Consider the following 15,212-nt stretch of genomic DNA (forward strand, 5'->3'; position numbering starts at 1 on the left):
GTCTCAGTCCTACCCGAAGATCGGTCTATGAGCTCTGAGCTCGCTCCGTAATGGGGAAGACTGGCTGGGTGACCAGCAGACGACCAAGGTGAATTACACAAACACACAATTATACTTGAGGCTCGCGCAAATTACCAATTACGAGTACTACATCCGTTTTAATAGACTTTAGACTGTCTGCATGGAGGAGCGACACAGCGTCACAATTGACAACAAACATGAAGCTTCTCTACCAAAAGGTAAGCTTGAGGACATCCAGCTGTAACGGCTTACAGGGCAGGAGAACAGCGGGATCATCCTCACCGCCCAGTTGTGGTTTGGTTTGCGGAATTCTCCGACTAAGAAGCTGTAAGAAGAAACGCTGCAGAAATGCGGAAAAGATTTGCGCCCAGCCTGGCAAGCAATGCGCAAAGAACACTTCTGCTTAAGCAAACTAAGAGCAGGCACAGGCAATATCGCTTACTTTAATCACATGAAATTAGCTATTAAAGAGAGAAATGTGGTATAGCGATGGTGGTGCTGCGTCGCTGAGCCCGCTGGTAATGAAGCTTCGGGCGCCGCCTGTTCGGTTCCCCCAAGTGATGCTGGTGGTGGCGCTGCTGCTGGACACTGTGGTGGTTACGTCTGACGATGCAGGTGCTTCGTCTCTCTTGGACTCCACCGGTCCTGGCGTTCCTAAGGGCGTTGTGGACGGGAGACGCGCCCAGAGGTGTAGCTGCGGTGTGGTGTGATGTGATGTGGTGTGGTATGGTGTGGTGTGGTGTGGTGTGGTGTGGCGGTGCGGCGCGGTCCGGAGACATCACCAGGGGAATGAGTAAGTGATCAGGAAAATACCTGTCCACCGTTAAGTACTGTTATTTTTTCCTTTCTTTCCCTCTTTCTTTTTCGGTCAACAATAGATAACATTTCATTAGATGACTCAGATTTTATTGAATTTGATCGGCATCACTTTTCACTTACAATATTGAACAGTATGATATTTCAATTATGCAAATAGTATGACCGTGACAAATTACTGGTGGACAATAACCAAACTGAACCCGTTACTATCGAACCATCGTGTGGATATCATTCTTGTAGTGATTCCACCACACTGCATTTCTCACCTGATCCAAAAATAACACCTATATATTTATCTTTTAACACAGGCAGCGGCATCCAGTCTAAAGATACTATAGATTATAGCTTGTAGCATGGGCAGTGTAACCATCTCATTTAGACAGTGTTTTCACAACACAAATCCTAGATACTTTACAATTTAAGTAAGTAACCCTTTGAGTACAATGTATCAACCTATCATTAAGCTGCACGTTTCCAAACCAAAAAAAAGAAAAAAAAAGACATGAGTGGAGGAGGAAAGGCAATGCATCTTTCAGGTTTCAGTCCTTTAAATACAAAACATCTTCCTGTATATTCTCTCACTTTTATTATTTTAGATTAACCACCACAAACTCTCCATGCGGTAGCTAGCATGTCTGCTGTTATTCATTTTTTCCTTTGTGTTTGCGTGTGTTCCACCTTGTCCTCGTCAAAATGCGACAGCACGAAGGTGAAACATAGGAAGTAGATAGATCACTGGGGGCCTGAAAACATGAGTTATCAGATAAGATTAATGATAACTCAGACGGAGGGAGGGACAGGGAAGGTGTATGAAGCAAGATACGAGTAGGTGAGGAGTGGGACAAACTGAAGTGGAATGATTAAGGAAGATGTACGTACTTATGTACTGTACTTACCTAGCATGTAGTGCGTGGGGAGCGGAACTCAGGTGTAGAGGAGGAAAGGCAGTGTGGTTTAGGTAGGATGGGTGGGTATAGTACGATGCAGTGTAGAATATTGGTGTATTTGTCAAGCTGAGGGCGTGGTAAGGCACTGACTTTTTTTTTCTCTTTTTTTTTAAGAAAGACTGGATGTAAGAAGGGAAGACTGGCCAAACGCAACAACAAGAAAAATAAAAAGGGCCCACTCAGTCTCCAGTCCACATACAGTGCCGAAAGAGTTAGCCAAATTCAGGGATAAATGTCTTGAAATCTCCCTCTTAAATGAAGTCAGGTCATAAGAAGTTGGAAATGCAGACACAGGCAAGGCTTGGAAAAGAAGGAGTGAGACCGATACAAGGAGAATGGAAGATGGCGGTGTGAGGACTGACAGGAGTGTAACGCAGTGAACGGAGCGAGTCACGCAAGGCAAACCTGCTGCATCACCACCACCACCTCCATCACCACCACTACCACCGTCATTCCACCACCACATAACAAATGCCTCTCCTCTCCACTCTCATTTCTGTCGTCTGTTTGTCTATTTCTAATCTGCGACAAACACACACACACACACACACACACACACACACACACACACACACACACACACACACACACACACACACACTCTCTCTCTCTCTCTCTCTCTCTCTCTCTCTCTCTCTCTCTCTGACTCTTCATGTTATTAACCTTACACTGTAGCCTCTTTTCATTACGCCTGCGTTAGTTTATTTTTTCTAATCGTCCATTCCTCCACATACCATTCCGTGACCTCTCCTCGACAGTTGACTTCGCTTCATTGTCTTGCTGAGTCTGTTAAATCGCCTTTTATTTCATTGTTTATATATATATATATATATATATATATATATATATATATATATATATATATATATATATATATATATATATATATATATATATATATATATATATATATATATATATATATATATATATATATATATATATATATATATATATATATATATATATATATATATATATATATATATATATATATATATATATATATACTTCTAAATTTTTTATACTTCTTATTTTTTTCTTCTTTTTCTTTTCTTCTTTTTCTTCTTCTTTTCTTCTTTTTCTTCTTCTTCTTCTTCTTCTTCTTCTTCTTCGTCTTCGTCTTCGTCTTCGTCTTCGTCTTCGTCTTCTTCGAATTATTCTTCTAATTATTCTCCTTTATAAGCTATCTTATTGGTGTGCCAACTGTAATATTTACACAAACCATTCCATCCTATGCTCATTTATGTATGGTACTTTTGGTTCGTGTACTGATTTTGTTAACCATACGTGTTATTTTACTATTTCTGGCAGTGTGTGCATAACGTAAAGTCGTCATATCCAACTAACTTTTAACCCCTTCAGTACTGGAACGCATTTTTATCGGGAGTTGTTGGTGTGATTAGACGATTTTATTTATATTAGAAAGGGTCTATGAAGGTCACAAGATCAATAGCCAGAGTCTTCATTGTTTTAATTCCCCACATAAGTCTCTGAAGCCGTATAAAATCACCAAATGGTAAGCAGAATGAATATGGAAACGCGTCATGGAACTGAATAGGTTAACTTCTTCAATAGTAAGACGCATTTTTACCTTGGTTTTTGGATGTTTAAACGATTTTACTTGCATTAGGAAGGATCTATGGAGTTCAGAAAATTAATGGCCAAAGTCTTCACTATTCTAGTCCCCACATAAGCTTCTGAAGCTGTATAAAATCACCAGATAGTAAACAGAATGAACATGAAAACTCGTGATGGAACTGAGGAGCTTAAAGCAATGTGGTTCGCGTTCATATTCCAGTGCAGCTCACAATTTCCTGAGCGTAGCTCCCCACCCACATTACTGAGCCACTTGTTACGTCATCAGGAAATAAAGAGCAAAATATCCTCCAACTATTGTCATTCTATTACTGCATGTTCTCCTTATTCCTTCCAGCAAGAATGGATGGGGCCCGAGGAGTCATCAGGGGCTCAGATACGGATCCTGGTCGTGGTCACAACTTATTCTAAAGGAGGACAAGCACTCGAGGTAAGCGTTCCCTTCCTCCCTCCGTCATGAAACACTACCCCAGCCGTGATTCATTCATCGCTGGGACCAGGACATAAAAACAGAAAAAAAAGTGAGTAAAGATAACAACACTACCAACTGATAACGAACAGATAAATCAATGTAACTAATAATGAAAAAAAAAATTCAATAAAGGTATTTAAAAAAGTTGACAATCAGTCAGTCAGTGAAAACGCAGTCTCAAGTAGGAGCAGAGGCGTCACACTTGCTGAGAAACACGTAAATCAGTAGTTTGGTAAGGGAGGAAATGTCACCCTGATGAAGAGGAAGACGTGATGAAACTATTGATATAATAAAGGGAGTGATCACTTAATGTTATGGAGGACGAAGGAAAACAGTCTTAATGGAGCAGAATACATGCAGAGAGAGAGAGAGAGAGAGAGAGAGAGAGAGAGAGAGAGAGAGAGAATGGAGGGCAATGGTTAAAAGAACAGCACAGTTGCGAAACCTGCCAAGGCTCGCGTGACCACCATAAGGGACTGCAGTATAATCATATAGATAGATTAACAAATAAACAAATGGCTCTAAATAAGGGCCACACCTGTGAGTCGCCTTAGTGTCACGGGCAGAGGAGAGTTCGCAACGCTTGCCTGCACTCATACTGGCAGCAAGAAGAGGAAGAGGATTAGGATTAAGAGGAGGAGGAGGAGGAAGAAGAAGAGGAGGGAGAGGGAAAGGAGGATGAGGAGGATAAGGAAGAGGAGGAGGAAAAGGAGAATTAGGATTAGGAAGAGGAAAAGAAGGAGAAGGAGAACGAATAGGGAGAGAACAAGGAGAAGCGGATGAGGAAGAAGTAGTAGGAGGAGGAGGAAGAAGAGGAGCAGGAGGAGGAGGAGGAGGAGGAGGAGGAGGAAGAGCAGGAAGAGCAAGAGGAGAGGGAGGAGGAGGAGGAGGGGTGCTAGGCAGGACAGGATGAGTAGAATGGTGGTGGTGATGGTCTTGATGGGTGGATGTGGTGCTCATGCTGGAGGTGTTAGTGGAGGGGAATGGTGGTGGAGATTGCAAGAATAGTTTTGGTATTGGTGGTGATGACATATGAGGCAAAAGACATGTGGAGGAAGTGGTGATGGTTGTGGTGGTGGTGGTGAAGAGGGTTTTGAAACCAGTTGATAAGGATGAAGTAGAAAAGATAAAAGTTTGCTTATCACGCTGACAGTCCCCCACCCTTGCTCAGTACAGCTGCCCACCTCCTGCCATTTTCAGGCTACGGCCAGGAGAAAGCCGCGGGGAAAAAGAGGGAAAATAGGAAAATACTGTTGCATCTTAACCTCTTCAGTATCATGACACGTTTTCCTATATATTCTACTTACTATTTGATGATTTTACACAGCTTCAGAAACTTATGTGGGATTTTTTTTTTTTTATGCAGGAAGGAAGCCAGGCAAGGGTAACAAAATATTAAAAGAAAAGGCCCACTTGAGTTCTGGTTCCCTTAAAATAGTAAAGATTCTGGCTATTAATCTTCTGACCTCCATAGACCCTTCCTAAAGTAAAAATCGTCTAATCACACCCAAACCTCTACTATTCTATTTTACTTACTTATGTGGGGATTAAAATAGTAAAGATTCTGGCTATTAATCTACTGACCTCCATAGATCCTTCCTAATATAAATAAAATCTAATCGTATTCAAATTTCATGGTAAAAAAGCGTCCCAGTACTGAAGGGGTTAATGGACGTTGGCTGGTGGAGGTGTGGGTGTGTGGGGTGTTGGGTATGGGGTGTGTATATACCACTCTATTTCAAAACTAACTTATTGTAGTCTTTTCACAATCTTGGTTTGTCGAGTTGAAGCCGTTAGTTGTATCTGAGTCAGGTTCAGAGCCGCTATTTGTAATTGTGTTGGCTGTTACGACACCATCACCTCGTCAGCACTCAAACTTTCTCCTCTCTTCCAAGTGTCCTAACCTTGTTCAAGGGAAGACACAGTAGGAACAGGAGGACAATTATACTTGGCGAGAACTGTAAACAAAGCACTGTAAAAGGAAAAAAAATGTGAAAGTGATTATCAGACTGTGTGTGAGGCTTCATATTTCTGCTCACCGATACCTGAAGAATTGTCTGTCTGTCACTTCTTTCCTTTCTTTCTTTCTTTCTTTCGTGTGTTTTAGTGTATTGATTCCTACACGCTTAGCTGTATTTTGTGGTTACCTTCTACATTGTTTTTACTTCCTATCTATATAAATAATTATGTATTCTCTCTCTCTCTCTCTCTCTCTCTCTCTCTCTCTCTCTCTCTCTCTCTCTCTCTCTCTCTCCGGCATATATATATATATATATATATATATATATATATATATATATATATATATATATATATATATATATATATATATATATATATATATATATATATATATATATATATATATATATATATATATAAAATACCGTTGATAGGGAAGAGAGAGAGAGAGAGAGAGAGAGAGAGAGAGAGAGAGAGAGAGAGAGAGAGAAGCATATTAAAAAACATCATGGGAATTCTTGGTTTCCTCCTATCCTGCTTTTCTCGCCCCAACCATCACCACCCCTCACCACCCAGCCACACCTCACCCTTTACCCTCGCTCCTCCCTATCACCAACACTCCAAACAGCAACCCGCCACGTCCAACCCTTCACGCCCCGCCCCGCCTTGCACCACTCCACCCTTCCCTTCACAGCCCACCACACTCCCGCACCACCACACCTTCCCATCATTAGCCGTACATCGTCCTCTTCCAGCCCCGCCCTGTACTATCCATCAAGAGAGAAAGAGAGAGAGAGAGTGTAAAGGGGATGGGGGGTAGGATCATCAGTTTCCGCTCATAGATTCCACGACTTTTTACAATACTGTAAGGGTCTCTCTCTCTCTCTCTCTCTCTAATAGTGGCAGTAGTCGTGGTTACTGCCGTTTCTTTATTTGTTGTTGTTGGGAGAGAGAGAGAGAGAGAGAGAGAGAGAGAGAGAGAGAGAGAGAATAAAATTGCCAAAAGATAAGGTGTGTGTGTGTGTGTGTGTGTGTGTGTGTGTCGTAATATGTTTGTTGGAGGGTGTGTTGTGAATGAGTGTTTGGTGGAGGGTGGGAGGCGATGGAGTGGGTGGGGCGTGTCGGGTGGTGGTGACGGGAGGCGTTGTGAGGCTGCGGATATCCGGACAGGGTTTTAACCGGATGTCACCAGCGCCAGTGGGGAGGAAGGTGGAAGAGGAGGAACAGAGGGATCGCCCCTGCGCTTATATCTTGTCACACACACACACACACACACACACACACACACACATCTTGTCTTTCATCTGTTTTACTCTCTCTCTCTCTCTCTCTCTCTCTCTCCGCGGCAAAGCACGGCATGGCTTCCTCACCAGAAGTATTTCATTACCTCTACTGAACTTTTTCTACTCATTGATTTTCAGAAGATTAAACGTACACCACATTTGTGTTTTGAATCAACAAACTCCTAAACGGTTCCATACATGTGTGAATGTAAAACAAACGTGCAACAGAGTGCACTGTGTCGTTCCTGGACCTGATGCCTCAGTAGGTTTGAACTAGTATTAGGCTGACACGGGTAGTCACCTAGTCTTTAAAGAGAAAAACTCCTGTTGATTGCGAAGGCGTTTCCTGCTCGGCGGGGAAGTGCGGTGCTTGTAATCAGTAACTGGCAACAAGCAGCAGAACAGAACCACGCTGTCGTGAATGGCAGGCTGTGACGCTGGCCGCTGGCGCCTGGCTACCTACCTTTGCCTTTGGGGAGTGGATTGGAGTGGGGGTGGATGTCATCATGCTTATCGCTCTCAGGCTCTTATCGCTGTCAGACTCTGTCCACCGATAAGGTTGTTATCAGGCTGGTGCGTAGTTGCTCCCTTGCCTGCCCGCCCGCCGCCCACCGCCCGCCACCCGCCATCAGCCGCCGCCCGGGCTACTGGGCCTCGCATTCCTGCACGGCTTCACTCGATAGTGACACATTGTCTTCGTTTATCTAGTCCTTTATTGATTTACTACTACTATTACTGTTACTACTGCTGCTACTACTACTACTATTACTAATAATAATAATAATAATAATAATAATAATAATAAAAACAATAATAATGGTATTATTTTCATTATTATTATTATCATTATTATTATTATTATTATTATCATTATTACCGTTGTTATTTTTTATATTGTTGATTATTCTGTTATTGTTTTATTGTTGTTATCATTACTATCCATTATTCAATCATATTTTTAGGAGCGCCTTCTTACTGCAATCACTCAAATTTATGATCCTTTCACAATTTCAAGGCGGTTGCTCCATTAACTGGAACTGGACGTTGCTTCACAGAGTCTGGTGAGATCCAGTACGCTACAGTACAGTACAGTACGCTACAGTACAGCACAATATGATAATGTAGTACGGTACAGTACAGTACAGTACAGCATGGTAACACGCCACACCACAAACACTGACACACAGACGGTCAGGTCACTCTTGGCACGCTTCTGGAGATTTGCCTCCACACCACTACTTCATTGTTCATTTCTTTGGGACACACACACACACACACACACACACACACACACACACACACACACACACACATGTATAGCGTGAGGATTTGTTGCTCGTTTAGTGAGGAGCATCGAGTCAGTTGTCCAGCTGGTCGCATGGCATTTCAGACATGCCTCCAAGGAACAAAAAACTAAGTAGTATTGGGTTCACCTTAACACAGACAAGCCCGCCGGTGCCCTCAACAGAACGGCTTGCCTACAATTACATCGAACTGAGCGTGTGTGGTGTGAGGCAGTTCAGACTCAGGCTGCCGGCATAGAGCGTCTTCAGAGTTCAGGGTTCAGGCGGAACTAGCATGCTTGTAAACGGCCCCGCTTATCCAAAACGAACCAATCCTGTCACTAATCTGACACAACAATCTTCTCTCCTTTATTTTATCTTTATTTTCTGTATACAGTAGTATAATGAAGTGTTGTGATGGATGTAAGTTTAAACTTAGTTGCTTGGTTGCTTATGCTGATGACACCACTATATATGCGACAATTCCTTCCCCACAGGATAGGCAGAGAGTCGCTAATGTACTCACTCAAGATGTTTCAAGGATTCTGTCATGGTGTGATCGGTGGGGTATGAAACTGAACCCGAGTAAATCCCATTAGCAGATCAAGGACACCTTTCCCAGTTCACCCTGATATTGTTGTCAACGAAGTACCTATTCCTAATTGTTCGTCTCTGAAGTTACTCGGAGTCACCCTTGATCCCAAACTTACTTTTGAGTTGCACTTGCGTTCACTTGCATCATCAGTCTCATGTAAAGTTGGTTTGTTACGCAAATGTAGGCGGATATATTCCTCTGATGATATTGTAAGAAATTGCTTTTACTCTTTCATACTGCCTCATTTTGAATATTGTCACTCTGTGTGGATCTCTGCAGCAGAGTCTCACTTAAAGCTTTTAGATAGAGCATTCAACCAGATTAAATTTCTTCTTCCTAATCTTGAGATTAATCTTCGGCATCGTCGTTTGGTTGGATCATTGTCCTATTTCTTCAAAATCATGTCTAATTCCAACCACCCGTTGCATTGTCATTTGCCTGCCCTTCACTACCAGCACGTGCTACAAGACAATCCTTGATCATGAATGACCGTTCCTTGTCTGTGAATCGATGTAATACTTCACAATTTTCCCGGTGTTTTATCCCAGTATCTGCTAGACTCTGGAATACAATTCCCAACGAGATTGTTAATTCTAGTAACATTGAAGCATTTAAAAAACGTGTGAATACCTTTCTTCTCTCTGAACTCACTACCTCTTAGATCTCTACCAATCTTCCTATTCTGTTGTTCATTCCTGTTACTTCCTTTCACTTATCGGTGAGGTGCCGCCCACTGGGCCTTTGGGTTTATGCAGTTATGCTTTCCAGTGGGTCACCTTCATTGACCTCATAATAATAATAATAATAATAGTATTATAAAAATAAGAACAAATTCAAATTCTCTCTCTCTCTCTCTCTCTCTCTCTCTCTCTCTCTCTCTCTCCTAACGTATGCCTGGTGAGAGGGAACCATCAAGCGGCATGAATCGTGTATGACCACTTCTTTCCTTGAGCCAGCCTGTTTATGCTGTTCAACAGACGCCGCATCGCGCATGCATGTATGACCGCCTCTTGCATCACGCCGACCCTTACCGGCCAACTCCAAAAGAACACGTGGAGGCAGCATTCCTCAAGCTCCCATATCACTGTTCAGCCTTTCCTTCAGTCCTCACTTACCATCCTCTTTAATTCCTTCAGTACCATGACGTGTTTCCATATTCATTCTGCTTACTATTTGGTGATTTTATACAGCTTCAGAAACTCATGAGGGGGGATTACAATAGTGAAGACTGTGGTCATTAATCTTCTGATTTCCAAAGACCCTACCTAATGTCAATAAAATGGTCTAATCGTACACAAATCTCAAGGTAAAAATGTGTCCCAGTATTGAAGGAGTTAATGAAGGTGAAGGACTGATTGAGGAGGCGAGACAATGTTCTTCAGAAATCAGAGACAGATCAACGGCCTGTAATTATATAATAGATTCATGTGTTAGGCGCGCGATCCTCACTTCAGTAATGACAGGAAAACACACCAGCTTTTCCTCTGAAAAAATGGCAGATAATCAAAACAGCATTATTAATAATAATTATTATTATTATTATTATCATCATCATCATTATCATCATAATAATTGTTATTATTATTATTATTATTATTATTATTATTATTATTATTATTGTTGTTGTTCTTGTTGATGATATCATTATCACTACCATTATCGGTGGTCATGCGTCATTCTTACACATGAGGATTGGTAGTTAAAGAAACACTATCCTTGGAAAGGTGTGAGGATGGAAGAGAATGGTGAGCGGGGCGGGGCGGGGCGGCAGGATTGCCAGCACTTTGCGGCTTGTAGACTACTTGGAATCTTGTCGGGTGGGGGGGGGGGGAGTTACTGTGACTGACTCCAGACTCCAGGCTCCAGTCACACCGGCCACCGTGCGAGCATGAAGGCGGTGGACACAGGTACAGGTACTTTACAGGTACAGATACACTTGTGTTTCTCCTCCTTGCAGTGTGGCATGACCAAAGGTACCACTCTGGTGGCGTGTGGAGTGTGGTTCACCATTGTTTTTTTTTTTTTTTTTCACAGTATTCTTTTGAGAATGATGTGAAAGGAGATTTCTTTGGTACATAACATTGAGCTTCCCATTCTTGTGAATTAGTTGAACTTCCTTTCTTCCCATTAAATAACCTCTCAAATACTTCAAAACACAAATGACACCTATCATGTTTATATGTTGGATTCCTGTCTTCCATACAATAATCTTATAAATACTGGATGTTTTTCAAGATAGAAGTAGACAGAAAGGAAGAAACCCTTTCGGTGCAAAAAAATTGAGTCATGATTTGTACGTATATATATATATATATATATATATATATATATATATATATATATATATATATATATATATATATATATATATATATATATAATGTTAGAAGAGAGCATTTTTGAGTCATTATCATTTTGTGTGAGATAGAGCATCTCAACCCACTGATACTTTTCATATACGGCAGGCTATTGAATTAACAAATCCTGGTGTAAATTATTTGAATTAAATGCAGTGAACAATATTTATTAGATCAGGTATTTACTGGTTTATGGATTTTCCCTTACACGGCTGTCACCTACAGCTGCCAGATCAGCAGTTAACAATTCTGTGATACAGTCTTGGAGTTTTTTTTTTTTTATGAAATATGAACAGTTTAGTTACGATGTTTAAAATGTTGGTCAACCTCAAGCCAACTCAAGCCAGACCTAGCGGCGGTGGGAGAATGGCCGCGCCCCGTCCGCCCCGGCCAGTGTGTCACCAACCCCAGCCATCCGGCTACTTCATCGCCCCTGTTCCTTTAACAACATAGTTTTAGAATCTGATTTGCGGTCTATCGAATGCTTTGGAACCCCAACCGAGAAGAGGCATAATTCCCGCGGTGGGGCACGTTTGTTCTTGTTCCATACATAGAGCAGCAGCGTGCAGGTGTACTGGCTGAGAAGGACGAGCCGGCAACGGTGCTGCCAGAATACCAAGCATTCCCAACATTAACATTGGCAACACTGCAAAGAAAATAATAACACCAGAATTCATCAAACGTATGAGAGACACTAGAGCTGAAAAATTCATTGTAAAGTAATATGTGTTCAAGCAAATCTCTATATTCCAGCAGGGGAAAAAATAGAAGAAAAACCTTCAAATATGTGAATTGGTAGCAGCGGCCGCCTGGGTGTGCGCGCCAACATTGCCGCAGTGTCACACCCACTTCGTCGAAAACCTTAGACTGGCTCTGACTTTAGCCCTCGCAATGTGAACTCGTAACTCAATCTTGTTGTGCGAGTTTAGTTCCACCAGTGGAAACCTACATAGATGAATGTTACTTACTTTCGTCCAATTCTCTTGAGGTTGTGTGCTAAAGCACGGAAAAATTTTACCGTCTCCTTACCTATGTTATATCGAACAAATCGTGAATGCGTAAAGCAGTGTGACAACCTAGATTACTATCCTTCAAGACGAGTGACTGGTTATCCCTAAATGTCAACTGTTACCACACTTTCCTCTAACGACTTATTTTCCCGGTAGGTCAAGAAACATCGCCATCCATCTGTGGAGCCAGACGTGACCACTGCAGTATTGATTGTTCCAGCTGGTACAGGGACTTCACATGCAGCGCCGTCGTGCATGCGCTTCAGGCTACTCAGGGAAAGGAAGGGAAGGGAAAGATGGCTGGCTGGCACCGAAGCCAACAGAGTTACGGATGGAGGGAGCGTAGGATTGTTGGTCTGGCATGCGCCATACAGCTGCGTCGTACTGATACACGGCGGACAGCCCCTTCCACATCATGCTTCAGGCTGAGTAGGGAAACCTTTTCCTAAACACGGTCTTCTGTATTAGCAAATCGCTTACATGGTAAAGTAACAGTAAGGAATCAATGTTGGGGGAATCGATAGTCCCACGTTCCTCCAACACTATCACGACAGGTGCTGTGAAGTTATTATATATTAATAACAATGAAGATAAGAAGCATCACTACTGCCAGCATGACCCAAATACACGAGGTGGAGATGAAGGACAGTAAGGAAAGAACCCCGTGGAAAAGGGGCAACAGTTTATACTTATTCGGTAAACAGTTATCATACTGGTTCATCTTTCTCATGTCTGGAATTCGAAATTATTCTAGTTCAGGTAGTATGTACTCGTGCTGGAGATTACGAGGTAAGTGTGTGTGTGTGTGTGTGTGTGTGTGTGTGTGTGTGTGTGTGTGTGTGTGTGTGTGCATGCCGACGAAAGTCTGAGATGGATGAGTCACTTTCGTTGCATTAGTTGGACGTGCAATTTCCGGAGCAAGGAAGTGCGTCTGAAGTATGACTGAGGCTCTCTCTCTCTCTCTCTCTCTCTCTCTCTCCTTACTTTGGAGGGAGCTATTATGTTCAGTCGCATAAGATGAAAAATCCTAGCATTGCTGATGTTGAGTGGGCGGGAGATGAGGATGTAAAATGGGTGGGGTTCGTGTGTACGGAGTGGGCGGAGATGAGGGTGTTAAGTACGGGAGGCAAGGGGAGTCGAATGTTAAGTGGGTTGGAGACGAGGGTGTGGGGTAGGATGGTAGGGAAGGTGTAGAGATCGGGGTGGAGCATGAAGGTGGAGCTAGACTAGCAGCAGCCTTCGTCTACAAATGGTCGCTCGCCAACCTTGGTAGTACACACACACACACACACACACACGTCATAAGGAAATTCTTCGAAGGTAACGTAAATTTATAAATGTGTGGAGATTGAAATAAATCGGATGTGTGTGTGTGTGTGTGTTTCACTGTTTGATCTGCTGCAGTCTCTGACGAGACAGCCAGACGTTACCCTACGGAGCTAGCTCAGAGCTCATTATTTCCGATCTTTGGATATGCCTGAGACCAGGCACACACCACACACCGGGACAACAAGGTCACAACTCCTCGATTTACATCCCGTACCTACTCACTGCTAGGTGAACAGGGGCTAGACGTGAAGGGAGACACACCCAAATATCTCCACCCGGCCGGGGAATCGAACCCCGGTCCTCTGGCTTGTGAAGCCAGCGCTCTAACCACTGAGCTACCGGGCGTGTGTGTGTGTGTGTGTGTGTGTGTCAGAAGTAGCAGTAACAGCAATAGCAGTGATGATGCTAATAATCTAATAATGTATGGCAATGTGTGAATTCAAACAATATAAACCTACAAATAAAATGTTGATAATCATCTTGCAACGATACAAGTCCAATGATGTTCAAGTACGGCAAAACCTTTCCCCTTCTTTGTGCCTTCCTGCAAGAGAAGTGGACAGTGTATGGTGAAGGCAGCGCGCGCACACACACACACACACACACACACACACACACACACACATCCTGTTGGCTCACATCGCCGCAAATAAGACAATAGAGCACTTGACTCTGCCCACGTCACCTCCTCACGGCAGGTCAGCTAGTGTCTGCTGCGTGACAAGCAAATAGATAAATGAATGAATGAATTATCCACACACTACTAAAACCGCTGCAACACACGTGGGTGTTAAAGATGATGTTAATGAAGAGGGTGGTGGTAGTGGTGATGATTAATGTATTCATATTCACTGTAGTAGTAGTGGTGGTAATGCCGATGAAAGTAGAATGATGGCAAGACTAGGTCGTGAAGTTGTGGCTAGAGATTATAGCAGTTCATCACTACTATACTCATAATAATGAAAATAGTAATACAAATAAATGACAGAGTAGGTCTCCTAAATGTTTTCGTCTAGGCTACATAGATCACCTGAGATCGAGTGGAGAAAGGCTTAATGAGAAGTGTGTCATGGCGCCGCTGCCTCGCCACGGCGACTAGGCGTGGTTTGCAGTTTTGCCACTGTGGGCGGATAATATGTACAGATAGAAAGGACGTAAGAGTCCATGGTGACTGGGCTGTGGGCGGGCAGTATTCAGTGCGTGGTATGGCTGTGTGACCGCTATATGTGGGCGAGGAGTGTGGGTTGAGTGCTTCCATCCGCTCTCCACTTTCTCGGGTCAACATAAGGAAGAAAAAATGCAGTCGGCACAGAGTGGCTTAGTGGTGATACTACTACTACCTAGGTTTTGGCTTCGTAATGAGGTCAAAGTGCCGGGGAAGTGGGTGGAAATAAGGGCAGGGGACTGTGTGCACCAGGAAGGGGGAAGGGGAGAGTGGGGAGTAGGGGGGAGGCTTCAGATGCCAGCTAGTCGGAACCAGATGGAGTAGGTGACTCATACGGTGACGCGGGTGAGTTCTCCATTCTACCGCCACT

The 15,212-nt window shown here is 43.0% G+C and overlaps 1 protein-coding gene and 2 long non-coding RNA genes across 5 annotated transcripts in view; 1 reads left to right on the plus strand and 2 right to left on the minus strand.

Annotated features, from left to right (window-relative positions):
• On the plus strand, positions 1–12,777 carry LOC123506890. 3 transcript variants are annotated; one of them, XR_006675546.1, is made up of 3 exons: positions 1–814; positions 3,724–3,816; positions 12,505–12,640. XR_006675546.1 is itself a non-coding variant. In XM_045259267.1 (3 exons), exons 1-3 carry the CDS (start codon positions 219–221, stop codon positions 12,775–12,777), a joined length of 387 nt encoding a protein of 128 aa, XP_045115202.1. In that variant the 5' UTR covers positions 58–218. The 3 variants fall into 3 exon arrangements, 2 of the variants coding, with proteins under 2 accessions (XP_045115202.1, XP_045115201.1); XM_045259267.1 differs by having other exon boundaries at positions 58–239; positions 12,505–12,777; XM_045259266.1 differs by lacking the exon at positions 1–814 and having other exon boundaries at positions 3,437–3,816; positions 12,505–12,777.
• Positions 1,410–2,288, minus strand: LOC123506892. Its single transcript, XR_006675548.1, has 2 exons — positions 1,737–2,288; positions 1,410–1,583 (listed from the first exon to the last, which is right to left on the minus strand). It is a non-coding gene; the product is annotated as an uncharacterized LOC123506892 (long non-coding RNA).
• The window catches only part of LOC123506891, an 18,698-nt gene continuing 14,975 nt past the window's right edge, over positions 11,490–15,212 (minus strand). The window contains exon 2 of the long non-coding RNA XR_006675547.1: positions 11,490–13,327. This is a non-coding gene — a long non-coding RNA (uncharacterized LOC123506891). The remainder of the gene's footprint in view (positions 13,328–15,212) is intronic.

Source organism: Portunus trituberculatus, chromosome 21, assembly GCF_017591435.1.
Source record: "Portunus trituberculatus isolate SZX2019 chromosome 21, ASM1759143v1, whole genome shotgun sequence".
NCBI lineage: Eukaryota > Metazoa > Arthropoda > Malacostraca > Decapoda > Portunidae > Portunus > Portunus trituberculatus.